The 26,276-nt window shown below is 61.2% G+C and overlaps 3 protein-coding genes across 23 annotated transcripts in view; all 3 read right to left on the reverse strand.

The window, feature by feature from the left end:
* Window positions 1-5,519: 5,519 nt before the first annotated feature.
* Window positions 5,520-12,728, reverse strand: GMPPA (GDP-mannose pyrophosphorylase A). 2 transcript variants are annotated; one of them, XM_077885569.1, is made up of 14 exons: window positions 12,506-12,728; window positions 11,782-11,836; window positions 11,584-11,681; window positions 10,539-10,642; window positions 10,100-10,286; window positions 9,687-9,746; window positions 8,301-8,431; window positions 7,073-7,207; window positions 6,867-6,964; window positions 6,663-6,709; window positions 6,361-6,453; window positions 6,103-6,271; window positions 5,950-5,989; window positions 5,520-5,821 (listed from the first exon to the last, which is right to left on the reverse strand). In XM_077885569.1, exons 1-14 carry the CDS (start codon window positions 12,536-12,538, stop codon window positions 5,797-5,799), a joined length of 1,275 nt encoding a protein of 424 aa, XP_077741695.1. In that variant the 5' UTR covers window positions 12,539-12,728; the 3' UTR covers window positions 5,520-5,796. The 2 variants fall into 2 exon arrangements, with proteins under 2 accessions (XP_077741695.1, XP_077741694.1); XM_077885568.1 differs by lacking the exon at window positions 5,950-5,989 and having other exon boundaries at window positions 12,506-12,727.
* Window positions 12,729-13,303: 575 nt separating this feature from the next.
* Window positions 13,304-15,304, reverse strand: SPEGNB (SPEG neighbor). The gene is given in 5 exon segments (XM_077885321.1): window positions 13,304-13,543; window positions 13,713-13,854; window positions 14,401-14,708; window positions 15,178-15,283; window positions 15,286-15,304. Coding segments are annotated over 5 exon segments (714 nt in total). The 3' UTR covers window positions 13,304-13,404.
* A 2,411-nt stretch (window positions 15,305-17,715) lies between these two features.
* The window catches only part of SPEG (striated muscle enriched protein kinase), a 57,877-nt gene continuing 49,316 nt past the window's right edge, over window positions 17,716-26,276 (reverse strand). For all 20 annotated transcript variants that reach the window (XM_077885305.1, XM_077885302.1, XM_077885299.1 and 17 more), the window contains 10 exons: window positions 23,006-23,122; window positions 22,687-22,854; window positions 22,453-22,575; window positions 22,137-22,304; window positions 21,412-22,030; window positions 20,710-20,949; window positions 20,383-20,606; window positions 19,483-19,558; window positions 19,136-19,285; window positions 17,716-18,808 (listed from right to left, as the gene is read on the reverse strand). In XM_077885305.1, coding sequence (XP_077741431.1) covers window positions 18,616-18,808; window positions 19,136-19,285; window positions 19,483-19,558; window positions 20,383-20,606; window positions 20,710-20,949; window positions 21,412-22,030; window positions 22,137-22,304; window positions 22,453-22,575; window positions 22,687-22,854; window positions 23,006-23,122 — 2,078 coding nt within the window. In that variant the 3' untranslated portion in view covers window positions 17,716-18,615. The remainder of the gene's footprint in view (window positions 18,809-19,135; window positions 19,286-19,482; window positions 19,559-20,382; window positions 20,607-20,709; window positions 20,950-21,411; window positions 22,031-22,136; window positions 22,305-22,452; window positions 22,576-22,686; window positions 22,855-23,005; window positions 23,123-26,276) is intronic.

The raw sequence follows: 26,276 nt of genomic DNA on the forward strand, positions 1-26,276 counted from the left end.
ACTGGCAGGGGCCCAGAGAGGAAAGGGGATGGCATGGGAAGCAGCTGCTGAGTCAGCACCCATAGCCTCGGGTGACCACAGACAGTGCCCCGGACCCGGGTGGCCCCCTGCCACGCTCTGCCCGCCAGCCCCCCAGACTCCCAGACCCTTCTAACACTCCCGCCCCACCTCCTCCTCCCCCAGCCTCTCTTCCCCTTTCTCCTAGTATTGATTTTTCTTTACTGGTTTTTCTTTTTTTAAAGGTGATTTAATTGCTTTTTTAAGGTTACTTTAGTCTGGGGCTCTGCCAAGAAAGCGGGGAGCTACCCCCTAAGCTCTCCCCAGCACTCCGTTGCTACCCCAGGCTCAATGCAAGTCCCTAAATTGCCCTGTGATCCACCAGGGTCACAGGGTCATACTCCCCAAACGTACTGGCCTCGGTCTACAGCCCAAATCACACCCTCTTTCCTGCGGAGGGCCGGGCAGGAAGCCTCTGAAGGAATGAAGTTGGGGGGATGCGGGGGAGGGGAGTTCCAGGCCATGGGGAAGTGGAGCAGCAGTTAACTGTGCTCACCCCCACCGCCCCACGCCAGCTGTCTCCAGTCTCCAATCGTCCCCAGGTCCCCATCATCCAGCCTTCCAGACCCCTAGGAATCCGGTTATGCTTGGTGGGAGTCCCCTCCCACATCCCCTTTGCCCACCCTGCGCCTCCCCCTGCAGTCTCCCCTGCCCCCCTACACCCCTTCCCCTCTGGCCCCCGTCCTTTCCCCCCTCCCTCTCCCCGCTCCCCTGCTTGCCTCCCTCTCTGCCCGGCTGCAGTTGGGTGATAATCTCCCTCATTTAGCCTCCCGGCTGCTTCCCCGGCTCATTGCCCAGCTGGTCCCTGGGGCCCGGCCCAGCTTCTTCCCCACCCCCACCCCCAGCCCTGCGCCCAAGCTCCCGTCCCCTCCTGGCTTCCCCCACCTACTCCCCTGGGACCAGCTGCCCCCCTGCAGTGAGCATCAGGGCCAAGTGTGCTTGGCCAGGGCCGAGCTGGGTGTGAGCCGAGGGGGAGGGTGCGTGAGGGACACGGGGTGGGAAGGGGTGTGGGGCGCGGGAGAGGCACGGGGTGAGGGGGCTGCAGGGCCAGGCTCCCTCTGCTCTCCACTTGTCCCCATTCCCCAGATTTGTTCCCAGTCCAATTCTCCACCCACCGCCACCCCCTGGCGGGTGGACAAGGCTCCCCGATGGCGGTGGATGGACCACGGGCAGAGTGGCGTCTGTACAGCCAGACGAGGCAGAGCGTGGGGATGGGGGGGCAGAAGGGGGGCAGGTGACAGGGAGGCCAGGAGGGCTCTGCCGAAAGGGGCAGGTTTTATTTGGGCAAGATGCCCCAAAGGCAGACCCGGAGGCCTCCCGTGATCCAGCCTGGGGGACCCACGAAGGGAGCCTCCGAGGTCCTTCCTGCCACCACCCCCTCCCCAGCTTTGGGACTTCGCCTGTTTTCCCAGCAGAGGGACCCCCCACGTGGCCTGCATTTGCCCCTTCTCACCTTGTGTGGGCCCCAGCCTCCCCTCCTGGGTGGCCAACTCCTAAATGGCGTGACCCCCAAACTCTTAGCGTTCTCCTACAGGGAGTCCCCAACCTCCCCCTGCTCCCAGAGGGGACACCTCCTTGCCACCCCTCCCAGCCCAGACACCTGTCCCGGCCCTGGCTCCGGTGAGGACCAAGGGATGAGCTAGTGTGGGACAGCTGTGGGCGGGAAGGGACGAGGTGGGGGGACGGAGGCCGGGACTGGGCCAGGCCTGGCTGGTGAGCGAGCAGCGGTGACAAACGGGCTGTGCGGGGGCCGAGGGGCGGGGGGCGGACGGCGGCTGATTTATCTGGGTTATTTATGCCGCGGACGAGGCAGGAGAAGCGGTTAATGAGAGTTCCAGCGAAGGGGGGTGGGGAGGCCGGGACGTGATCTGAGGCGACTGAAGAGGGTTAGCGGCCCTCCGCCGCGCCCTGCCCCCACTGCCGGCCCGCACTCCGCACCCCTGCCCCGCCCAGGGCCCGCCGGCCTGACCCGTCCTCTCCTGGGGACGCGAGCCGAGGCCACACATCACTGGGGCTGAGGGGCACCAGGTCCAAGACCCCGGGCGGCGACCCGAGGAGCTGGAGGGGACCAGGGAGGGGGAAGGAGGGTGGAAGAGGAGACCTCTTGGCTCCGCAGAAACTGCCCAAGTCTGGGGGCCGGTGGGGGCGGGCTGGGGGGCAAGAGACCAGTGTGGGAGTGGGCGGGCGCCCGGCAACCTCAGGGCAGAGCCTGGAGAGAGGGCAGAGGGCACCGGGGCGCAAGTTTGGTGTCACCCAGGGGCCATCCTGGGGGCCTGAGAGGCAGAGACGGGCTGGGAGTGGGGGTGCTGGTCAGAGAGAAGAGGGAGCCAGGGAAGGAGGGGGAGAAGCTCCAGGGAAGGAGGGGGAGAGGGCTTTGCAGCAGTGAAAGCTGCTGGGAGCAGATAAGGCGGCGGAGCAGCGGGAGGGATTAAAGCTCCGAGGGGCAGGGGCGGGGGCGCGCGCCGGCCGGGGCGGGGGGCTGTGAGGGGGGCACGACGGACTCGGGGCAGGGGGCGGCGAGGCCTGGCAGGGAGCGGAAACGGGGGGCGCCCGGTCGGCCCCGTCCCCTGGGGACGGGGACTTTGGCGTCCCCGGCGACCCCCGCGCCCCGCGCGTGCGAGGGTGGCGGGGCCACGCGGAGGGTGCCCGCTGGGCGGGCCGGGCTGGGGGCCGCGGGGCTCCCGGCAGAGAACCGGGCCCGCAGCGCCCCCTCGAGGCGGCCGGGGGAACCCGTGGCGGGCGCCACAGTCGGGGGCGCGGCCCGGGCGGTCCCCCCAGCGCCCGGCCCCAGGCAGCGCCTCCGAGGGCGTCCGGGCGCGGAGGGGGGGCCGGGCTCGCCCAGGGCCCGGCCCCTCGCCACCTGCGCCACCTGCCCCGGAAGGTGTGCGGCGCTGGGGGGCCCTGCTCCCTCCACCGGAGCCGGGGGGGCCGAGGCAGCGGAGGGGAGGAGGAGGAGGGGCGGGGAGCGAGCGGGGGCGGCGGGCGGGGCCGAGTAATTGCGTGTTTGTCGGTTCTCCCGTCGGCACCGAGGCAGCGCGTGCGTGGCGGTGGGTGTAGCGGCGCCTCGAGGAGCGTGTGTCTGTTGGCAGAGGTGTCAGTGTGTCTGTCTCCGGGGTCTGGGCTCTCCTCGGCCCCCGCCCTCCCCTTTGTGTTTTGGGGCGCGCGGCTCTGGGCACACCCAGCTGTGCTCCGTGCTGATGCGGCAGATGTGGCGGGGCCCCAGCTGTGCCTGCTTCCCGGGGAGGGGGAGGGGGCTGCAATCTGCTCCCCCGATAATGGCTGCTAAGCGCCGGGGGGAGGGGCAGAGACGAGGGGGGGCCGGTCAGCCCCGCCGGGGGCACGGGAGGGCGAGGACGGCCCCGCCCCCACCCGGTCCCGCCAGCCTCCCCCCCAGGCTGTGTTCTTGGCTCGGCCTCTCCCCCTCGCTGGCTCCTGAAGCCCATCCAAATTTCTCTCCAAGCTCAGTCCCCGTCCCAAGCCCTCCTCCCGTCGCCCCATCCAGCTCGGTGCCAGGGACCTGCCCCCCCTCCCCAGCCCCCAGCTTGCTCCCCCTCGCTGATTTTACAGAATAATCTTTTTCTGGAAACCTAAAAAAGCACTAATGGCAGGAGCGCACCCCTCCCCCGCATCCCTTCCCCCGCTCATCCCCCATTTCCCACCCTGTTCCTTTCCTTCTCCCTCCTCAAACCCTTTGGGGGCCAGCACCCTCTTACCCCTACAGGGCCGATGAGCACTTAGAGGTGGCAGAGAAGGGGGCCCCCAAATCCTGGGCCCTGAGCTGTGCCCTCAGAGGTGGATGGGGCCTAGGTCCTTCCTGGGGCTGGAGAGGGGTGGAGGGTGTTACAGCCCCTTCTGAGACCCCCACCCTCGCTTGAACACACAGCAGGGCTCCATCAGCCTGGTGGGAAGGGGCATGTTACAAAGATCTCAGCTACACTAACCAACCCCCACTTCAAATGCTGACCCTTTCCCCTTCCAGGGCCTCTCCCCACCCCCACTGGGCCTAGGAGGGGGGTCCCGGGGGCCAGGGCCTGACACAGACTTATTGGATTTCACGGTGTTTTGCTGAGAAAATAATTAAATTATCATATTTATGATGGAGCTGCCATGGCCTCTGCCAACCACTTGGAACAGAAGGGTCAGGATTGGGGGGAGGGCAGAGAAGGGACCCAGTCCCTGGCCCCGGAGCCCATCCCTCTCCCGGCTTCTTCCTTAGGGAGTTGACCCCAGGCCCAGAGTAGGCATCTGCTGCCCCCTCCGAACCCCAGGCAGATAATGGAAGGCCTGGGCTGGAGGCAGGGACAGGAGGTGGGAAAGAGGCTGAGTGAGTCAAGGCAGGCTGCGGGCCATGACGGCTAAAACCCAGCTCCTTTCCCGCAGGCTCTCACACGGGGCTGGGAGGTCACAGCAGCCCAATCCCCCACATACCCCTCAGCCCATACTCCTTTCCTGAGAAAGCACCTCCTCCTAACTGCCCGGCTTCGAGGCTATGAAATCCTGGGCTCTGTCCCAGACCCTGGTGCTGACAACAAGGTCCCTGCACCCTGCCGCCTGCCACCCCAGCCTGCTGCCAGGACCCCCTCCTCCCTCCCACCCACACCCTACCCCCCCATTCTCTTTGGGTAATTAGATTCCTCTCAATTAGCAGATTACGATCATTACCAGCTCATCTGGCAACCAAGCTCCGCACCCACAGCTGGGGAAAGGGGGGCACCCAGAGGGGGCACATGGGGGTCATGGGCAAACATGATAGATGGTTGGGTTTCTCTGGGGCTCCAGGAATGTGGAGAAGACTGAGACCTCCCAAAGGGCAGAGCCAGGGCGGTGGGAGGTGGCCAGCACAAGGGCCCCCCCAACACTGCGTTCTGGGAGGGTCCGGTACCAGATTAGGTCTGCCCCACCGGCCAGGGGAGTAGGAGACAGACACCCACCAGGCCTCAGGCAGGGAGAACCCCCACCCCGCCAAAAGCCAGGCTAGGAGCAGATGGAGCTGGCAAAGCGGAAAACAGGCTGGGGCCGGGCTGGGCAGGAACTGAGGAAAGCAACCACCGGGTGATCCAACAGCAGGCCTGTGGCGCTCAGCCGAGCCCACCGCCAGCACCCCGTGGCCCGACTGGAATCCTTCACCCTTCCTTTCAGGATCCTTACACTCGGAGCCCGAGCCAGGCCCAGTGAAGAGGAACAGGAAGGCGGGCAAGCCGGCCGCGCAGGGGCAGGGGTGAAGGCAGGGGCCAGACAGGCTGGGAGCTGGGAGCCGGGAGCCTCGGGGGCCTTCCTCCCAAGCAGAGCGGCGCGAGAGGCTAAAGGCAGTGGGAGGGGGAGATTCACCAGGGCTCCAGATTCATTATTCATGAGCCCGCAGCAACGACTCCAATTTAAATGCTAATGTGGGGGGGCCTGACTCAGCTGCCCCCCTTCCACCCTCACCCCCAGCCCAGGCACAAGCCGGAGTCCGCGCTGGCTCCAAGGTTCACCGGGGTTTATTAGAGGGTGAAGAGGCCAGGAGTCCTCCGGCCACCCAGGGCGCTCCTGGCCTGTGGCGATCCTGCCCGGCTTCCTCTCCTCTGGTCCTCTCGGATGGAGGCCGGCCAAGCAGGCGGCAGCCTCAAGGGGAGCGGCTGGGAGCTGGGAGTTGGGGGGTGGGGGCCTCCTGGCAGCCCCCCTCAGAGGATGATCTGGTTGGTGAAGCTGCGGCTCAGCTCCTTGTGGGGCAGAACAATCGAGTTCAGGATGAGCACCTCAGCTGGGATCCGGACCCTGCAGCCTGCAGTGGGGACCAGGAGGAGGCCATGGGGAGGGGAAGGCCAGAGGCAAGGAGCTGGGGCCACTGCCATCGGGCAGGAATCCCTCCCTGCCCATCTGCGCCCTGGCCTCGTGCTCCCAGTGACTCACAACACGGCCTGGCACACGGCAGGCACTTTGTACACGTTTGCTGAAGGAAGAAACAAACATGCACTCGGGCATGTGTGCGTGTGCACACGCGCGGGCAACCCCCACAGGGCGAGGCCATCACCTGCAGAGTCCCAGTTCCCTGGGAAGTCGTACCTAGGATGGTGATGGCAGGCAGCAGCTTCCCATCCTTGAAGAGGCTCTCACTGTCCATGTGTGCTCGGGGGTCGTTGGGATTGGGGTCGTTGGGGGTACCCTCCACACGGGCCCAGCGCCCCACGGTGCTCCCCCAGCCCACGATGGTGTGTAGAACGCACGTGTGCTCCTACCAAACACAGTGGTATGAGCAGAGGGAGGAGAAGGGGCAGCAGCAGGGAGTGGGGGGTGTGGTCGTGCTGCTTGTGCAGCTCCTACCTGCAGCGTGGCTCCATGGAGGACAATGCTCTCGCGGAGCCGCACACCCTCACCCACGGTCACCCCCTCCCCAATGGAGACGTTGGGGCCCAGCTGTAGAGAGAAACGTATACCCTAAGCCCTCAGGGCCTTGAAGAAACCCTAATCCAAACCCAAACCCCTTGATAGAACCATAGAACCGGCAAGGGAGCGGAGACTTGCTTGGGGCCACACAGGGGCAATGCAAAGCAGAGCCCAGCACTGGGAGCTCAGAAGTTCTCGGCACCAACCCAACCGTCCCCACAGCCTGGCCCACCACTTACCACTGCCGACGGGGCCACCTTAGCTGTTGGGTGGATATAAACGTTTCCTGGAAGCAGAAGAGAAGATCTGGGGGCGATGACCCCAAACCATACCTGGTTCAGTGGGTGCAAGGGTTGGGGCTTCACCTCTGAATCTGAGGTCAGCAGTCATGGCTCAGAGGGGGCTGGGGGCAATGATGAGGAAGGGGGTGTGGGGGGGCATACCTCGGATTCGTGGACCCCCGGGGGTGTGCTTGGCCAGGCGTTCTGGGTGCGTGAGCTGGTACTGGCCCAAGTAGAGGCGGGAGGCATAAAGCGCTGAGCTGGGGGGGTGGGGTCACAAAGTGGAGCAGGGGATTCAGGGCCCAGCAAGTGCCCACCCCCCAAAAGTCTCAACTCCCAGGTGCCCCAGCCACCTCAGAGAGGCATACCCTGCAGACTTGATCTGGCTCCAGATACCGTCAGTGAGGTGGACGTAGATCTGGCCCTGCCCAGCCAGGGCTGAGAACACATCCTGCTCCAGGCGGATGGTGCCCGCCCCTGGCCACAGGCCTGAAGAGTCCTCCCTGGCAGAGAGGAGATGCAGACATCATTTCCCCAGCTGAGCCTGCCTGGGAGGCCACCACCACGGTGTCCCAAGGATAGGGATCTGAGGGAAGCCCACCCCCTCCCTCTCCAGGCCTGGCCAGATCTTCTCCAAAGGGATACCCATGTCCCAGAAAACTCTCCCCAGTGGGCTTACCCACGTCACCCTTCCACCCCGAGCTGGGGTGCTATCCCAGGGGATCCCTGGGCATGGACCCATACCCATCTCTGCCCCGTGTCCAGGGAGTTCACCCAGATATAGCTTCTCCCCCACCCCCGCCCATTATCCTTTCTCCCCATCCACTCCTCCGAACCCCACCTCCGGTCACCCGCCCTCTCACGGATGGAACGAAACACAGACACTCACCCCGAAGGAAGACAGCTGGTGAGGGCAGAGACAGTCACAGAAAGAGAGGGAGAGAGAGAGAGATGGTAGAGATGCCAGCTCAGCAGAAACAGACAGAGGCCAGGAGAGATTGAGAGAGAAGCAGAGATGGATGGGAGTGAGCGGGGCATGAGATGGGGAGCCAGGGGGGAGGCGGGAGCCAAGGCCAGGACCTGCGGGGGGGGGGGGGGGGGGGCCAGGGTTCCCAGCTGACAAGAAGGACCTGGCGGGGGACTGTGGCCGGCAGGGCTCTGGGTGCTGCGCTGTGGGGGGGGGGGGAGCCGCAGCCTGACAGTGTGTGTGTGTGTGTGTGTGTGTGTGTGTGTCTCTCTCTCTCTCTCTCTCTCTCTCTCTCTCTGCAGGTCTCTGCGCCTGAGCGTGTGTGCGCCCAAGTGTGTGTGTTGCCGTCTGTTCTGAAAGACGTCTCCGGGACACTCAGGGCTTGAGAGAAATGGACCAGAAGGGGAGTGGGCAGGCAGTGACAGAGGAGGAACTGGGATAGATAAGGAAGAGGGACAGAATGAGGTTAGAAGGGGAGGGGACAGGAAGGCTTGGCTGGGGATGACAAGTGGAAAGGCAAAGGGAGGAGGAAGGTGAGCAGGTGGAGAGGGAGCCTGCGGAGCCTGGGGGCGGGGCTGCTGTGACTGGGGGGACGACTTGGGGTTACAGGGCCCTGGGGCCCGCCTCACAATTGCCCATCCTGCTGGTTCCGCTGGAAGACATCCCGAAGAGGCTTCAGGGCTTCCGGGGAAAAGAGGTAGATGCCACAGTTGATGACGTCACTAACAAACGTGCTGGGTTTCTCCACGTAGTGCAGGACCTGAGGACAGGGCAAGGTCCCGCAGAGGAAGGGCCCCCGTCACCATCCCCTAAGACCTTCTGGGTCGCCAGGTACTCCCGGCTGTCGTCTTCCTAAAATGCAGAGTCACTGCCCTTCACCTTCAAGTAAGTCCCAACTGCCTGTTTTTTCCCTTCTAATCCTCCTCACCTCCCAGCACCCCCAGGACACTATTCACTGCCATCGCATGCCTGTGCCTAGGACGCCCTTTCTCAGTGATTCATCTGGAAAACTCGGCCTCCGAAACCCAGTCGACATCGCCACTTCTCCATGAACCTGTGCGTGTCCTGCCCTACAGTGAGCTTCTAGGTCTGGGTAGCCCTGGGCTCTGGCCACACCTCACCGTGACCCTTCTGTCATTTGCAATGGTTGATTTTTGACTGTCGTTCCCACTGACAGGGGTTCCTGAGAGGCAGGGATTACATTTCTTTAGCTCTGTCTCTCTCACATCTAACTAGTGCCTAATATAAAACTTAAAAAAAAAAAAAATGACACATATTTATGTGTCTGTGTCTGTTTAAGTGTATTTTGGGGGCCCCTGTGTGCTCAGTCGGTTAAGCGTCTGCCTTCGGCTCAGGTCATAATCCCGGGGTCCTGGGATCGAGTCCCGCATCGGCTCCCTGCTCAGCGGGCAGCCTGTGTCTCCCTCTGCCTGTGTCTCTCATGGATAAATACGTAAAATCTTTAAAAAATAAAACAAAATAAAAATAAAGCTTGAACAAATAAAAGGGCTGTGTGAAAGTCATTAGGCTCAGGAGCAGGGAGTTTCACAAACAAGGACTGAGACCCCCCTGCCTTATTGATGACGCTCCCACCTCTGTAATTCTCAGGGCCCTGTATGGTTTCCCGCCTCTGTGCCTTCGCATACCCTATTCCCTCTACCTGCAACGCCTTCCTGTCCTTCATCTACAGGAATTTAACTCAGTTCTGGCCTTGCCTCCTCCAGGGCGCTCTCCCCGCCCCCGCCCAGGCAAGGCTGGGGTGGGCCTCCTGCTGCATTCCCACAGCACACTCACTGTGCATACATCTCCGGGGCGCTGCACCCATGGAGATTAACGTTACCCTTTGCTCTTTGCCAATCTCTCTAGAAAGGATAGAAGATGAACAACCAAGGCTATGCCCCACCTGTCTGACGGCACTGGAGCCCACCAATAGCACTCCAGCCTTCTCCGGAGGCAGAGGGGCGGGGGCATGACGACACAGAGTAAGACCCCTGTCAGCCGGGTCCCTCGCTCACCTCGTGCGTCTGCGGGTTCTCTACAATGCAGCCGTAGTTGAGGGACTGTGTCCTGTTAGCCTGAAAGACAGACACGCCACAACAATGACCTGCCTGCTCTAGGGCAGCAAGGTCTGTTTTCTTTCTTTCTCTCCCTCCCCTAGAGCACCTGGCACGTATTTCTGCCACTGACAGGCCTTCCGCAGGGGGAGAACTGACAGCTGCCCTCCCCCCTCCCTACTTCCGAGCAGCCAAAGGGCTCAGGGGCTCCGCCGCCACCTCCGCTACGTGCTGGGATTTCTGGCACATTTCCCTGTCGATGCCCATTCCCACTCTGACTCTCTGGGCTGCCCCTGCCTCCCTGACACTCTGCATTCCAAGGACTCCTCTGGATCACCCCCTTTGCACCCTCCAGCCCTCCTGGCCCCCCTCACCGTGGTGCCAAGCAGCAAGAAAGGGTGAGGCTGGCGTCTGTAGGCAGCCAACATGGCACTCAAAGGGAAGTCAGAGCAGACGTCAGCATTGAGCACGAAGAAGGCCTCAGGGCCCCCGGCCAGGATCTGGTCTCGGAAATGGTAAAGACCACCTCCTGTGCCCAGGGGCACAAATTCCTGCAGGTACCTGTCCCCCCGGGGACCCCAGAACCAGCTGGGTGAGATGGGAGGAGGCAGAAAGCATGAGCCTGGGCATCAGACCCCTCCTGCTCCCAGAAGTATACTGGCTGGAGGCCAACATACTCAGGGATTCAGAGATGCCCGAATAAGACCCCTCCTAGCGTCTAAGGGTGCAGTCTGCCAAATGCCGACTCAACCCCCTCACGAGAACTCTGAGGCCTCGGGGGTCCCACACCCCCCGAACCCGCCATATAAACACCTGACAGGAAGGTTAAACTCCTGCTGGGCAGCCTCTAGAAACCGGGTAAGGGCTTCATCAGGTTGGTAGAAGCCAATGAGCAGAATCTCCTGCATCCCAGGGACCTGAGAACAAGGGAAGAAGTTGGGAGGATAAAGCCTCTGATTGAAAGGAATGTTGGTGGAAACCCCTAGACTGGCCCCTAGTCCAGAGACCACAGTTCTGGTCTGAGCTGTGGGGCCCCTGGGCACTCACGTTAGCACTCTGGCCTGTGTCTTCCTCCAGACAAAAAGGAAGTGAGAGGAATCTGTCCCTAATCTTTCAATCTTTTATGATTTTGTGGTTCCCCCCAGCCCACCCTCTACCTGAGGATGACCCTAGGAAAGATTCTGCTTACCAAGCTGCATGCGAGGATAACCCATTCATTCCCATTCATCCCCCCGCCCCGCCCAGCCCCGTATTTATTATCTGTCAATCTGCGCTTGAGATCAGCATGAGATAAGGGTACCATTTATCAAGTGCCCACTTTGCACGAGGCACTTTACCAACATCATCTCTAAGCCCTGCACCCCACAAAATAGGATGAATCACCCCCATTTGATGAGTAAGGAAACCAAGGCTCCGAAAAGGTGAGGAATGTACTCAAGTCCTTATAGCAGAGGCGGAGACTGGCCTCAGATAAAACCTTGCCTGTCCCAATGCCAAAAGCAATAAAGAAATTAACTCCACCGAGAGCAAAGGTCTGAGTTCGTGCTTTGCTATCATTTCAGGTTCCTCAGGCTACAGCTTTAAATGGTCTCTAGGATTCCTGCCTGATCTCACAGTCCGTGCTTTAAAAATAGGAGTGAAATATGAAGAAGAAGAGGCCAGATGAGAGACCAGATTAGCGAAGACAGCAGGGCAGCTGCACTGCACAACTCCGGCGGACACCATTCACACTGTCATTTATAAATGGTAATCCCTGGAGTTATGCCTGGTGCGAACAGGGCACGGTTGGAAGGGGGGGAAATACAGCATGAAGGAGACAGCGGGACGGGAGGTGGGAGCGGGGAGCCTGTGGGGTTACCTGGGCACAGGCCTCAATGTGGTGCTGGATCATAGGGACCCCCGCCACTGGAAACAGGGGTTTGGGCACCTCAAAAGACAAAGGCCTGAAGCGAGTCCCTGAGACAGGAGAGAGAAGCACGTTGCAGCTTTCCGCCTCCCTCTGCCTCCAACCCCCTCCACCCCACCTCCCCCCTACCCCTTTCCCTGGGCTCCTCACCCTTTTGAGGGCCTCCAATCAGGATCACAGCTTTGAGCATGATGGCAATTGCTACCTAAACCTCAAATCCCAACAGAGAAATCAGGCTCAGATCCCACAGCCCAGCCCGAGAAGCCCCCTCGTATCCCAAGCAAACCCCAAACCCTTAGAGGGCAACACTTAGCCCTCTCACAGGATGTAAATCCCAAATTCGATATAGTCCCTCCTCGGACACACCGCCTCCCAGATCCCATACATCTCAAATCCCAACCCAGATTCCAACTGGCCTTAAAACCCCACAGTGGTTGTTTCTCCTAGTTCCTGAGATTCGCACCTCACACAATTTGACCCAACAGACTTCCCTCTGGCCATAAACAAATTCAGCAAACTCGGAAACTCAGCAATAGATATGTAGGTCCCCAACTTCAAAAAAAACCCCAAACTCCCTGACTCCCAACTGTTACGCTATAGACGCTGAGCCCTGAATCCCAACAGTGGGCCCTGACTGCCGAGTCTCGGATCCTGGGGGAGCCCCAGCTATTTAACTGCAATCCGGGGAGTGAATCCCAAGCCATGAAGTTCACGCCGATCGGCATCGATGAATCCCAAGTCCGAGCAAAACCCCTGCCTATGCTCGACTCCTACAACCGACCTCGAGGCGACCGACCCTGAGTCAAGGGGTTCCCTCGGCAGCGCAGACACGGGATCCGCCTCCCCGCCCGCTACCGGCCAATGGGCGCTGAACCTGGATTCGGGGGCACAACTGACTCGGCCTCATAACCCTTAGACTCGCGGAGCCAGGGGCGGCGGCACGAACACGAGGGACCTCGGAAGGCCGGCGGGGCCGCCGGGCCCTGCCCTCACCCCTCGGGCCGCCCCTCCGCAGCACCCTTTACCACTAGCACCCTGTATGCCAGCTCTGCAGCCCGCTTGCTCCTTCCGCGCACGTGTCTTCTCGCGACTCGCGAGAACTGCCCCGCGGAGTATGCCGGGAATGGTAGTTCTGACGATCCTGTAGTTTCCCGTAGCCGTTCCGGACTACACGAGAGGAGGGAGGCGGGACTTATGGGAGGACAGGGGCGTGGCCAAGGGATCTAGGGGCGGGGCTAACGAGAAAGGGGTGGGGCCTAAGAGGCACAGGCTTGGAGCTACGAATCGGACCCTGAACTGTCTAAACTGGGCCCAGGAGTCCGAGAGTAGGATCAGGGTCACAGGGAGAGGCGGGCCTCGAGACGAGAGGGGGTGTGGCCAGCCTCGGGATGGGCGTGGCGAGGGCGCGAACCGCCGCGAGTGGGTGGGGCTTGAGGCACGCGGAGAAGGAGAAGGCGGAGTCGTAAGCTCCCCGCGCCTGTCCCGCGGGGAGTGAAGGAGCCCGGACGGCGCGAGCTTAGCTCAGGTTTACAGTCTGTGCGCTCAAGCACTGGGCCAGGCCCTCTCCAGACGTTCCTGCCTTAAGGCTCCGCGACCTTGGTGTGTGCATCAGGAGGAAGCGTGGGTGCGAGCGCAGCGCGGAGGAAGCGGCGCCCCAAAGACAAGACAGGCGGAGGGTCAGAGAGAGCAGCTTTATTAAGCAAGACGGAGGAGGGTCGTGGGTGCCACCCACCCCGGGGCTGGGAGCCGGGGCGAGAGGTCCGAGCGTTCCTTTCAGGCCACGTCCACGCGAGCAAAGCTCTGGTCCATGCCCAGGCTGTTCTCCACGTACACCTCGTACTTGCCGCTGTCCTCGGGCGTGGCCCGGCGAATGGTCAGCGTCGTGGTGGTGCTGCCGATCTCGAAGAACACCCTGGCGGGAAGAGGGGGGGTGCGGAGGGCGGGCCGCGGTCAGGTTCCCGGCCCCCGGGCCCGGCCGGTCAGCCAGCTCCGGGCCTGCCTCGCCCTCCCCGCCCCCGGCCCGGCCCGGCCCGCGAGGCTCCGGGGCCCCGTTGCGCCCCAGGGCAGGTCCCCGCCCTCGCCTGTCATCCTCCTCGATGTCCTCCCCGTCCTTGGTCCAGCCGACGTCCGGCGCAGGCTCGCCCATGATCTCCGCGGTCAGCGTCACCGTGGCGCCTTTGCGCGCCTTAGTGTTATCCGGGCCCTTTTGAATCTTCGCAGGGACTGGAAGAAGGGAAAGGGCGTGCGACCCGGCGAGGGTCCTTAGGGGTGAGGCGGGGCAGCGGCCTGTTTCCCCGGATAACACCCGGCCCTAAATAGGAGATGGCTCTAAGCTCGCAGTGTGACACTGGGCATGTCTGGCCTCTCTGGGGTTTCATTTCCTGCGCGGTTAAATCGGACTCGTGGCAGCCCTGCTCCTTCCCACGGTGGGATGAGCGCAAGCCCGGGAGCGGGGTACACCTCTCGGGGCCCCGGGGTCAGCTCCGGACAGTGCGCAGCCCCTGGGTCGGAGCCCGGAGACCTGCGCCCTCCTTGCGGCGGGGGAGTCGGGGTGGTCGGAGCCCACAGCGGGACTTGCAGTCCGGGTCCGGGGGGGACGGGGTGCTGAGGCGGGGAGGGCTAGCCAGGCCGGGCCCCAGCCCGTGCCCCCGGCGCCTCCGGGACTCGGCCAGGCCCAGCGGGGAGCGCGCGCGGCGCGGGGAGGCGGGGGGGGGGGGGGGGGGGGCGGGGGCGCTCCGCGGGGTGGCGCCGCCGCGGGGGCGCGCGTACCTTCCACGAGGATGCGCGCCGAGTCCGAGCACTGGCCGAAGGGGTTGGTGACGTTGATGCTGTACTGGCCCAAGTCGGCCAGCTCGCCGTCGCGCACCACCAGGGCCACCACGTCGGGGTCCTCGAAGACGTAGCGATACTTGGGCCCGTCGCGCAGCTCCTTGCCGTCTTTGCTCCAGCGGATGAACGGGTCGGGGAAAGCCGAAATGCGGCAGGTGAGCTTGGCCGCGCTGCCCTCGATCAGCACCACGTCCTTGAGCGGCTCCAGCACGCGTGGCGGCCCCTTCTCGCGCAGCTCCTTCCGGGACCTATCCGAGAGCGAGCGCGCGGTCAGGGCCCGGGACCCCCCGCCGCCCACTAGAACTTTAAATGTGGGGGTGGGGGGCAGCCCCAGTGGCGCCGCGGTCTAGCGCCGCCTGCAGTCCAGGGCGTGATCCTGGGGACCTGGGATCGAGTCCCCGCATGGAGCCTGCTTCTCCCTCTGCCTGTATCTCTGCCTCTGTCTCTGTCTCTCTCTCTCTCTCTGTGTCTCTATGAATAAATAAAATCTTTAAAAAAAAATGTGGGGGTGGGGCGGGAGGGGCCTGCTCTTGAATTGTTACCCTGAAGAGAGGATTTACTCTTGTCGGCCGCCTTTCTGCACCTGCTCCCGGAGCTCTCCTGAGTCCAGTGACCCCAGCGGGTGGCTAACACTGCCCAGCGCCCACCCACCCTCACGCAGCACTGGCTTTCTGCAGCTCCAGCTCCCCTCCTCCTGACCGTCCCAGGCCCCCTCACCTGTGGCCCCGGTAAGAGGCCTGGATGCGAATGGCCGCTTTCTGGACCTGGGGGTCGTTGATATCCAGGGTACATCCCCGAGGCGGGGCCGAAGCCGCTGGTTTTTGGCGGGAGCTGCCTTGGACATCTGGGGAGTGCAAAACAGACATGGGGTCTAGGCTGACGCAGAGACTTTGACGTTCAGCCTTTCCCCTGTCAATTCAGAGCATCCCGGGGAATGGGAATGTCTGCGAATAGGGACTCACCGCGGGCGGGTGGACTTCCGGACTTGGGTGGACTAGCTGGGTAGCAGGTGGAACAGAGCCCTTCAGGAAGGCACAGTAGGAGCACGGGCAGGTGCTCAGCCCAGGGCCCTGGTTTTATACATCGCTCTTCTCCTTGCCTTGTTTGGCGTGGTTGCCCCAAGCCCCCCAGGGACCCCAGCCCCACCCCCTGACCCAAGCCGGGGCTCCTTATTTAGCCTGAGGATGTTTGGGATGCTGGCTCAGCTGCTGGGGCAGGCCCGAGGGGGAAACCTGAGCAGCTCTGGGGTGCACTTCATGTCAGCACCTGGACAGCTGGGCAGCTGGATGCGGCCCCATCCCCTCCCAGGGCAGGGGGTAACCATCCCACTCCTGGTAGTCCCAGACAAGGGCCCAGGCTGGCAAGAGATTCAGCTCCCCACTGGAGCAGCTTTACCCTCTGGGTCAGTCCCCAGACAGTTGGACAACATGCCCTTCCCTGGACACTGTCAGTTAAAGGGAACGAGTTTTGTGAGGTGTCCCTGAATGAAGCCAGAGTACCGGAGGGACTTCACTGTCCATCCAGCCAATCATGAGGGGACAGTGTGGCTGTCAGGACCCATCCAGAAGCCTTTACTCCCCCCCCCCCCCCCCCCGCCCCCTCCGTGGAATCCAGCCTTGTCATTCCTGCACTGTGCCCCCTGGCGGCAACCTGAGATCAATCTAGAGGATGGTAAAGATTTTTGAGAACAGCATCGGGTCCTACCACCCTAGTCCCACTCACTTCCTTCCATGTGACACGATAGGGTCTGACTGGGCTGGGTCTGACTGCCCCCGGGGATGGGCATTAGTACTGACTCTCTAGTTCTAGGGTCTCCCAAGCCCCTTTTGGGTCGTAAACTAGTAGACAGGGGCATGAGACTGCCTGGGAGAAGAAGGGGTTTGGTTTGCCCCCCTGGGACTTACCTGGAGTCCAGGCTACCCAACCTAGGGAACCAGATGGAGCCTTGCTTCCACACCTTGTAACTGCCTGCCCAGGTGTAGAGCACTGTCACCTTTTGATCAGAGCAATTTTGACACAGCTCTGCTGACATAAATTACCTTTGCTCCTCCGGGTTTGGAACAAGCAGTTCACATGCCATTTTCAATGGAGATGGGAAGGGAGCTCGAGATCAGAGTGGGGACGGGAGAGGAATTTTACCATTTATCAAGATATGAGTTCAGGCACCTCATTTTTATATGAAAACACTTGCAGTGAGTAGGGGATTAAAGATTCTCACAGGCAAACTGTATATCTTCATCGCTAAAGTGACAGGTGGGCAAGACGTCCCTCTAGTCCCTTCCAGCTGGCTTGAACAGCCTGTTATTTTATGATGATGGGGCTTGCCTCTTCCCTGGGGTCCTGAGAAGCCACAGAGGCTGGGCTGGGCCAGGTTGGGCAAAAGGGTGTTTGGGCCAGAGCCAAGGGACCCTCAACCTCAATCAGCAACACACCAGCGCTAGCCCTCTCCGCCCCGGGTGGGAGGAGACTGTACTACATTCCCTTTGCCAGGAACGGAGCTCCCAAGCTGGGGGAGAGGCCGGAAACAGCCCCCTCCCTGGACACAAGGAGAACTGGCTCCCCCCTCGCCTCCACCTCTGGGCAGGACAGCTCAGTTGTAGAACCCAGTAGCCAGTCTGTGGTCTTGCAGGGGAGCAGCTGCAGTCAAGCAGCCGTAGCACCCATCAGACTCCCTGGCATGCCACGAGGACAGGGATGTCCAAGTGCGTGTGTCCCCTGGCTCTAGGAGATGCTCGTCTGTGGCCCCACCTCAGCAGACACAGCGACCAGAGCCTCGCGCAGCTGATGCCCCACGTGCCCCGATCGGCGCTCGAACACCAAAGCATGGAGCTGGAGCTGTCCTGGTTTCTTCTGTGGCGCTTCACACCGTCATCGCGATCTCGCCAGTCATCATGATGAAACCCCTCCTGCTCCGGGGCCAGGACCAGAGCCAGCCTGTCTCTGGGGCCGCGCCAGCCTTGGGGTGTGGGCTGGCGCATTCCAAGTTGCAATGACAAATGTGAAAAGAGGTGGGGGCCACCAGAGTCTGGTTAAAGGGTAGTGGTGGAGTCCTGCCAGGCCTCCAGAAACTTCTGGTGCAGAGGCAGAAGCCCCTCCTCCCTCTAGGAATGAGGGAGAGGTGAGGGCCCAGCAGGGTCAGGGTCAGGAGCCTTGTTAAAGCTCTCACTGGATGAGAGAAGGCTGAGATGCCCTCGTGCTGGCACCCCCGGCAATCCTGTACCCCCAGCCTTCCCTCTCCCACAGATCACACGTAGGTCCTGCTGCTTGCCATTTTTATTTTCCTTGTGACAGACAAACAGCTGCACAGACAGCTGGATGGCTGGGGTGAGGGGATGGTCTGGACAACACGGGCAATAGGAATTGGATGGAAGGGAAATTTCATAAAAGTCAATAAATAAATAAATATGAATGGGAGGAAGGGCGAAGGCCACAGGGGGTGGTGGGGACCTCCTTGGGCCAGCACAGAGTGTTCAGAGCTGCATCCACTGGGACGGGGAGGACAGGAAAGTGCTGGCTCCAGTAATCCCTGCCTCCTGACTCTCCCTAGCCCTCCAGCTTCTCCTTCTCGGGATGCTGGCAATTAGCCCACTCCTCCCACCCAACCTAGGTCCTCTCTCCCCCCCCCCCACCCCGCCCCGCCTCACTGCCCTCCTTCACATGCTAGCTCTGGCTCCCTAGCACTGTCTCCATGTCCTGTCCCTGCTTCACCAACACTCACTCCCAGCCCGTGGCCCCGACACCCTGGGCTCCTTCCTTTCCCTCCTCTCCAGCTCTTCATACCTTTCCCAGTCCGTTCTCCCCTGGACACACCGTCGCTACCCCCAGAAGCTTCCTCAAGTCTCCTCTCCCTACCCCTTGGCTTCTTTTCCTGACCTCTCACCGGTTCCCTTCTTGCCCTTCCTGCTCCTCTGCTCCTGCGCCCTCACCCCACCCAGCCTGGCCCATGGGTCTCGCCCTCAGGCTCTGGCCGGGGTGGCATCGGCAAAGCCCGGGGCCTCTGTCCCTGCAGGTCCATGAGGTAATAGCCCGGCTGGATGTTGCTGCTGGTGATGTCCGAAGCCCCGGGCCCACCTGGCTCTGGATGGGCCCTGGAATGTCCCGCGGCCACAGCGGAACCCCGAGTGGAAGCCCGAGGCCGGGCTATGGTCCGAGCCGCTAGGGGCTACCCGGGTAGGAGCGGAGCAGCACCTTGTGACGGGTGGCAGCTTCGGCCCGGCGGCGCCGCTGCTCGCCCAGAAACTCCTTGAGCCGGTTGGTAGTGAAGGTGAGCGTCTGGCGGCGCAGCTTCATCAGGTAGGCGTCCTGCAGCCACGGGTGGGCCAGGCAGTCCTGCAGGGAGGGCCGGCTCCTGCCAGGCCCGGCCAGGGCCAGTGAGCCTAGAAGGCTCTGCCTCCCGCCGACCCAAGTCCCAGTCCCATTCACATCCCCATGCCAGGGATCCTGGCCAACTTGGGCTCAGTTTCCCCATCTCTGGAATGGGGAAGGTGATTCGGCCTACCTCACAGGGCTTTAGAAGCACCAATGGTGGGCTTAGAACAACCACTTAGTGATAGCAACAGCGGTATATTAGTGGTGGCCGGGGAGGAATTGGGGGATCTTTGGCTCGGGCTTGGGATTCTGAGGCGGCAGTGGGGGCAGGTAATGCTGGGGGGTGGCAAGCTTGGGGCCTACTCACCAGGGATGTACTGAGAGGACCTTTCGTAAGAAGAGTGTGGCGCTTTGGGAGGTGTTGGGGTAGAGCTGGAAGGCATCAAAGCGGCCCCCCACAATCCGAGCCTCTGTTTCCTGGGGGTCTGGCTCATAGAACGGGGAGCGTCCACTGAGCCTGTTGTGGAAACAGTTCAGTTGACACATGTGGACTGTAGGTCAGCTCACAGCCCCAGGGGGACGTCAGTGTGGGGGTTCAGAGGGGCACAGTGCTCAGAGACAGGTCTACTGCATGCCTGGGCTCCCCACACACGCCACGTTGGGGAGGCTGAGAGGGACAGGGTAGAGGCGGAAGGTGCATCCTAGGGCACTCACATGATGTAAGTGAGCACGCCTGCTCCCCAGATGTCTGTGGCAGAGCCGATGGGATCTCCCTTCACCATCTCAGGAGCTGACAGGAGACAGAGGCCAAGCTGAAGCTTCCTGATGGCAGAGGAGCAGGAGAGACAGGGGAGGCCCCTGGGGGCTTGAGGAGCGGGGCAATGCCCAGGTCACAAGACCCTGGGTACAACCAAAGCAACAGGCCCTGGACCCAGCAGGCCAGATGGGAGTGAGGGTGGCCCCCGGGGGGAGATGTGGGCCACCTGAGGAACCAGCCCAGGTACTGAATGGTGGGGTCCCCAGAACCGGAGAGGAACAGTTGAGTACTGGGGTCACTAGTTCCCTCAGATCAGCACAGAGGCAGGACACCCATTCACCAAGATCATGACCAACCCCACGGCAAAGAGCCTTGGAGATCCGTCCGGCTGGTTCTAATCCCAGGCCTGTGCCTTCTAGCTTTGGGAGGCTGGCGAGTACTACACCTGACTGGCTCTCCCACTTCCTCATCCGTGAAGGGTGGCTTGTAGAGTAACGCCAAGGAGGAGAGCTAATGAACGTCAGGTACTTAGTAGGTGGCTTAAGGGTAGCTGGTTTACCTTACTTATGTATCTGTTAATCATGGACTCTCTGTCCAGTGTCACCAAACCCTGGCTCTACCATTTATAACCGACATTGGACAAATACCTAACCTCGCCACGCCTCTTTTTTGTCTGTAAAATGAGGGTAACGTTATGCCAATCTCCAGGGCTATCCTGAAGGTAAACTGAAAAAAGAAGATGCACAGAGAGGACTGAGTTGGGTGCTTGCACCTGTGTGGGTGAAGGGAGTGAGCCCTGGCCGCTGTCCCTTGGGTAGAACCCCGAGCCCCGAGCCTGGCTGGCACAGCGCCCTCACCCATGAACTCCAGCGTGCCTGTGCGGTGGCCAAGGGGCCGCAGGGCCTGGGGGTTGTAGGGCTGGGCGCTGCCGAAGTCTACAATCTTGAGGGCGTTGTCAGGAGCCAGCAGCAGGTTGTCGGGCTTAATGTCCAGGTGCAGTACGTGGCGGCCGTGGAGGTAGTCCAGGCCTTGCAGCAGCTGCACCACATAGGTGGCCACGTCGTCCTCTGAATACCGGAACCTGGGGGTGGGGGCGGTGCCCAGGCAAAGCAGGTGACACCCCAGCTCAGCTCCCCCTACTCTTGCCCCTCACCCCCCCCCCACCTCCCAGAAGGCCCAGGCACCTGTCACTGAGCCCACAGAGGAGCTCCCGGTTCCCACAGCTCTCAGCTATGAGCACGAGGTAACGTGGGGTGATGTAAGCTTCGTGCAGGGCCATGAGCCGCTCGTGGTGCAGTGTCCGCAGCACTTCATATTCCTGCAGGACGCGCCGCTTGCCCTCGGCCGCGTAGGGCACGATCTTAGCCACGAACGTCCTCCCGGTGGCGTTCTCCCGGCATGCTCGCACCACACCGAAGCGGCCCCTACATGTGTGGGGTGGGGGAGGCGGGGAGGACACACCACACACTCAGAGGAAAGGAACAGGGACCTCTGGGGGCAAGTATGCAGTGGTTCTGAGTGTGGCCCCTGAAGTTCAGTCCTAGGAACTGTGGTTAGAGTCTCAGCTCCGCCCCTCACTGGCTCTGTACCTCAGGCCAATCCTATAACCTTTCCATCTCAGTATTCTCATCTGTGAAACAGGCGATGGTAATGGTCTCTTTCTCTCTCTCTCTCTCAGAGTTGCGAAGAATAAGTGACATCACTTGTTAAAGAGCTTAGCACCGTGTCCCACAGAGGAAATCTGAACTCAGTCATGCCAGGCACCCGGATCTCAGCCCCTCCTCAGCCCCGTCCAGGGCAGCCTGGTCTTCTCTCTGAATGCCTGTGTTCCCTGCGTCCCACTTGCTCCCCCACTCTGTCCTCCTCCCCTTCCTGGACCCACTTGCCTGGCCTTCTCTTCCAGGAAGGTGTAGGGTTTCTGCGGGGGCCCCTGTCGAAGAGTGGTGGCCTCCGGACTAGGAGAGCTGGGGAGACCACCCACAGCAGGGCTGACCACCTCCTTGGCCGGGCTGAGGCTTCGTACAGTCACCTTGGGCTCAGGAGGGGGCTCGGGGGCTGGGGGCTCAGGGGCTGGGGGCGCAGACACAAAGGAGGTCACCATGTACAGGGGAGTAGAGGAGGCCGCTGGTTTCGCCCCCGGAGGGGTGGAGGCTGGGGTTGGGGTCCCAGTGTCAGGGACGGAAGACTTGGGCTCACTCGGGGTGGCCTGGGCACTGGGTGGGGTGGGCTCTGCTTGCTGGGCAGGCTGCAGGCCCCTGTGCTTTCGTGGGGGAGTTTGGGGGGGCGGACCTACAGCCTTGAGTGAGGACAAGGCCTGGCTGGGGGGTGCTGGAGGAGACGAGGGGCTGAGAGTGGCCAGCGTAGGGGCTGCAGGAGCAGGAGTGGAAGCTGGGGTGGGGGTGGGGGATGGGGCCAGTGAGGTAGGAGAGTGAGGCGGCGGGCTCCTGGCCGGCCCTGAGGTAACAGGGGCGTCTTGGTGAGCAGCAGATGGCAGGACTGAGGAATCTAAGCAAAGACAAAGAAAATCGTCACCTGCTGCCCCGCGCTGGTGAAACCAGGGTGCTCAGGGGCCCCTCTGTTCTCTGGCCACCCCCCTACTTGCCCCACTGACCTTGCGCGCCCCTGACGACGACCTTCTCAGAGGGGTTGCTGAAAGGCCCCTGCCCGGCACGGTTGGCGCAGGCCACCCGGAATCTCATGGTCACACCAACCGGCAGGTGGGTCACGTTGTAGTAACAGTCGACAATGCCTGAGCTAACGGGGTGCCAGGCCGACTCCCCTGTGGCAGCACGGGGGAGGGGCTGAGGCCACAGGAGGGGTGGCCCAAGCCCTCCGGGCTGTGAGGAGCCCAGGGAGGGTGATGGTCCCCAGGGCTTGTGCGCCTTCCGCCCCCCACCCCCTCCTCCCACCGGCCTGACCGCCCTCACCATCCACCCGCCGCTCCAGCGTGTACGTGCAAGGTGCCCGGCTGTCTCCCGGCTTCCAGAGCACCAACGCCGTGTCCTGGTAGGTCTGGGGCACCTCAGGAGGAGCTAACTTTCCTGGGATGCCTGGCAAGAGGAGGGGAGCCCCAGTGAGCCCCTCTATGCAGCTCCAGGCCCTTCCAGCCCTACCCTACCACGTGCCATCACTGCCCCCCTCAGTCCCTGCCCCAGGCTCACGGGCCACAGCCACGGTGCAGGAGCTGGTGATGCTGCCTAGGACGTTGGTGGCTGAGCACTCGTAGAGCCCAGCATGTCGCTTGCCCGCCCGGGGGATGCTCAGCAGCTGCCGTCCATCTTTGCAGGACACGATGATCACTGACGGCTCTGATTGTAGGGACTGCTTGTCTAGGGGCCGGGAGGAGCACAGGGGGCTGCTGAGACAGCACATGGGGTCCTGCAGCGGCCCCCCCTGCCCTGAGTTGCCACCTCCCCTGAGCATCCCCTGGCCTTGGGGCCACTTGCCTACTCCCCGCCACCGTGAGAGAAGCACTCTTACCTTTCATCCAGGAGATGCGGGGTGTGGGGCAGGCCGCTGGCAGGCAGAGCAGGGTAGCTGCCTCTCCCTCCAGCAGCACCTGGTCCTTGAGTTTGATGTGGAAGACCGGGGGGAAATCTGGCGGGAGGACAGAGATAGCCATGGGTGTGTGGGAACCCTGGCTCACTGACTGGCTGAGGGAGGGGACGGCGTGTATGAGGGCTGGTGCTGCCAGTGGGGAGCAGATTGGAAGGTTGTCTCTTCTCAGTCAGATGTGGGAAGGAAAACCCCAAGTCATGCCTTCAGGAATTTTCTTTGGGTTCAGTATCATCTTTCCTGGGTGTAGTGCTATCTTTTCCTTTCATTGACTATGAAAGATGCTTGTGAGCTATGTCATAGGTTTCTAAACCACTTGGAGCGGGGCCTGGAACGAAGTAGGTGTTCTATAAGCATTTGTTAAATAAAATAAAAATAAATATGGATTAAGATTCTATACTGATTAAGATTCTGCAATGCCCATTCCCTCTGAGGCACCACAGGGCAAGTGACAGGATCCAGTGACCTGAGCAGAGACTCCTGGGATTGAACATAACATTCAATCAAGAGGGGTAGTCTCTGGGCGCCTGGGTGGCTCAGTTGGTTAAGCATCTGCCTTCAGCTCAGGTCATGATCCTGAGGTCCTGGGATCAAGCCCCATGTTGGGCTCCCTCAGGGAGCCTGCTTCTCCCTCTCCCTCTGCTCCTCTCTGCTGCTCATGCTCTTGTGCTCTCTTTCTCGCGCTCACTCTCTCAAATGAACAAATAAAATCTTTTTTTAAGAAGATTTTTTAAGGGCAGCCCAGGTGGCTCAGTGGTTTAGTGCCACCTTCAGCCCAGGGCCTGATCCTAGAGACCAGGGATCTAGTCCCATGTCGGGTTCCCAGCATGGAGCCTGCTTCTCCCTCTGCCTGTGTCTCTGCCTCTCTCTCTCTGTATCTCATGAGTAAATAAAATCCTAACAAAACAAAACAAAACAAAACAAAACAAAAAACACAAAATGTACAGTCTCAAAAGATCTAAAGTCAAGGCAAACAGGGCACACCCCGGAAGTGTGTCAGCCTCCCCGGCCCCTCGTCCCACCTGGGGTCTTGTACATACTCCTTCAGGTCAGCTAAGTAGTGAGAGCTTCTGGAGGGACAAGGGACAGTACCTGGATGACCTTGGACCATATTTTGTCTGTAAATTGAGGAAAACCACAATACGAAGCTCCTAGGCTTTGGTGAGGATTAAGAGGCATGTGAAGTGCTTCACACGGGTCTAATATATGACAAACACTCATACGTGTCAGCTTTTATTGTTGCTGTGATTACTGCGCCTCTGCGTGCCCAGGAGAGGAGTCAGGGACAGACTCCCAGAGAAAGAGGCTGTTTCAGCAAAGCTGACCTCCTAGCCGGCTGGTGAACGTGCCCGTGGCTGAGCTGTGGACGGGCCAAGGTCTTCCCTGCACTGCAGCCCACCTGTGGCTCCTTGGTGTCATGAAGATTTGCCTTCCTGCTCTCTGGGAAGTCTCCTTAGAAAAATCCCAATCTGGTCCAGACCCCTGGGGTGTGGGGTAAGGGGTACATTATTCCCCATGGGCAGAGAGAGCTGAGGGGACCATACCCCTGGGAGCCCCAGTTACTGCCTGTCTGAAGAACCGGGAGGGAGTGAAGGTGGGAACGACCTGAGCAGGGGAGGAATGCTGAGCCGGAGTGAATACCAGGACAGGGACACCTGGGTGGCTCAGTGGTTGAGCGTCTGCCTTCGGCTCAGGGTGTGATCCTGGGGTCCGGGAATTGAGTCCCGCATTAGGCTGCCTGCAGGGAGCCTGCGTCTCCCTCTGCCTGTGTCTTTACCTCTTTCTGTGTCTCTCATGAATAAATAAAATCTTAAAAAAAAAAATACTAGGACACCTAGCACGACCCTTCACTTTCATGCTATACCCCAGTGTCCCCAAGGAGGGGTCCCACACCAAGGCTCCAACGACACAAGGTAAATATAGTTTCATCAGTGGCTGCCTCCAGACCAAGTGAGGGTACTGGGTAGGGGACAGAGAGGGGGGACCAGGAGGAGAGGTGAAAGGTAACCCCAGCTCAGCCCCGCCAGTCCCACCCCAATCCCTCGGAGGCCAGCCCAAGTTGTTAAAGTGGATAGGGACAGCCTTCTGCCGGCAGGGAGGGGGGAGAGGATGAGGTAAGGGGACACTGCCTCGGCAGGGAATTAGCTGCACAAGCAAAATGGAGCTGGGAGAGTAGCCCCAGTGGGAAGGAGTCAGCTGTCCCCAGGCCTCAGGGCTGGCTTATCTCTCTTTCCCTGCCTTTTCTACCCCTGCCCCCACTGGCTGGCCTCCTTCCCTCCTCTTTGCTGGCTACAGCCCCTGCTGCCTCAAGGAAGACACCCCAGCTCCCCTGGCCAAAGCTGGACACAATCACCCCAAGCACAGCTGCGGCACGGCAGGGACGGCGCTGAGGGGTTTTATTAGGGAACTGGTGACTGATAGAGATCCTGCACACAGCCTGGCTTGGTGGGCCCGCTCCTATCTGCGTGCTGGTCTGGGACACCTGGTCCCTGAAGCCTTTGCTTATGGTCCCTGAGTAATGATCCCATTTCGAGTGGGAGAGTGGGGTGATCCCAGGTGGAGAAGACCTCTCTCCCTGCAGCCCCAGGACACCTGGGCAGAGAAACAGAGCAGGGCATATCCCAAGTCCCCCTCCCCGCAGCAAAAAGCCCTGATGGCTGCTTGTCCCTTCTGTGGGGGCAGGGAGGATGACGGGGAAGGACAGCCAGGGTGCTCAGGGCTATGGAGGAATGGGGAATTGGGGGCACAGTACAGATTGTGGGCTTCTGGGCTGGGAGAGAGAGTGTCCTTGAGCGTGCATTCAAGCACACACACATTTGGAGGGGAGCTGTGGGGTCAGGGGAGCCTTATCCTATGCTCCTTCAGATCGCTGCTCACTTACAGACACCTGTTAGGGTCTCTTAGGGTCTCTGGTGAGCGAGGAGGCTAGCCAAGAGAGGCATAAGTCTGGTGTCCCAAAGCCACCTCTGGGGTCGGGCTGCAGAGGACCATTCAGCCCAACTCTTTGGCTGCTCCACTTACTTACTACACCAGCTCTGTGACTTGGATGAGCTCCTTAGCGCGGCTAAGCCCGGTTCCTCACCGGTAAAATGGGGACAGTGGTGAGAATAGTTCCTAAACAACGTGGGAGGGTTGGAGGAGGCAGCGCTCCCAAAGCGATTCTAGGACAGGCAGCATCACTAGTTGATGGAACCAG

This window comes from Canis aureus, chromosome 36 (assembly GCF_053574225.1).
Source record: "Canis aureus isolate CA01 chromosome 36, VMU_Caureus_v.1.0, whole genome shotgun sequence".
Taxonomy (NCBI): Eukaryota; Metazoa; Chordata; class Mammalia; order Carnivora; family Canidae; genus Canis; species Canis aureus.

Bases quoted from the DNA above. Each gene is read 5' to 3' on its own strand.
- GMPPA (XM_077885568.1), bottom strand. From the start codon at position 12,538: ATGAGGCCGAGTCAGTTGTGCCCCCGAATCCAG. The intron at 8,432-9,686 runs GTGAGCGAGGGA...CCCTGTCCTCAG, and splicing joins AGAACCCGCAGACGCACGAG to GTCCTGCACTACGTGGAGAA. The intron at 7,208-8,300 runs GTGAGGCGGGCC...CCTCTCTGCCAG, and splicing joins AACCAGCAGGATGGGCAATT to GGAGGACTCTTCAGGCCTGT.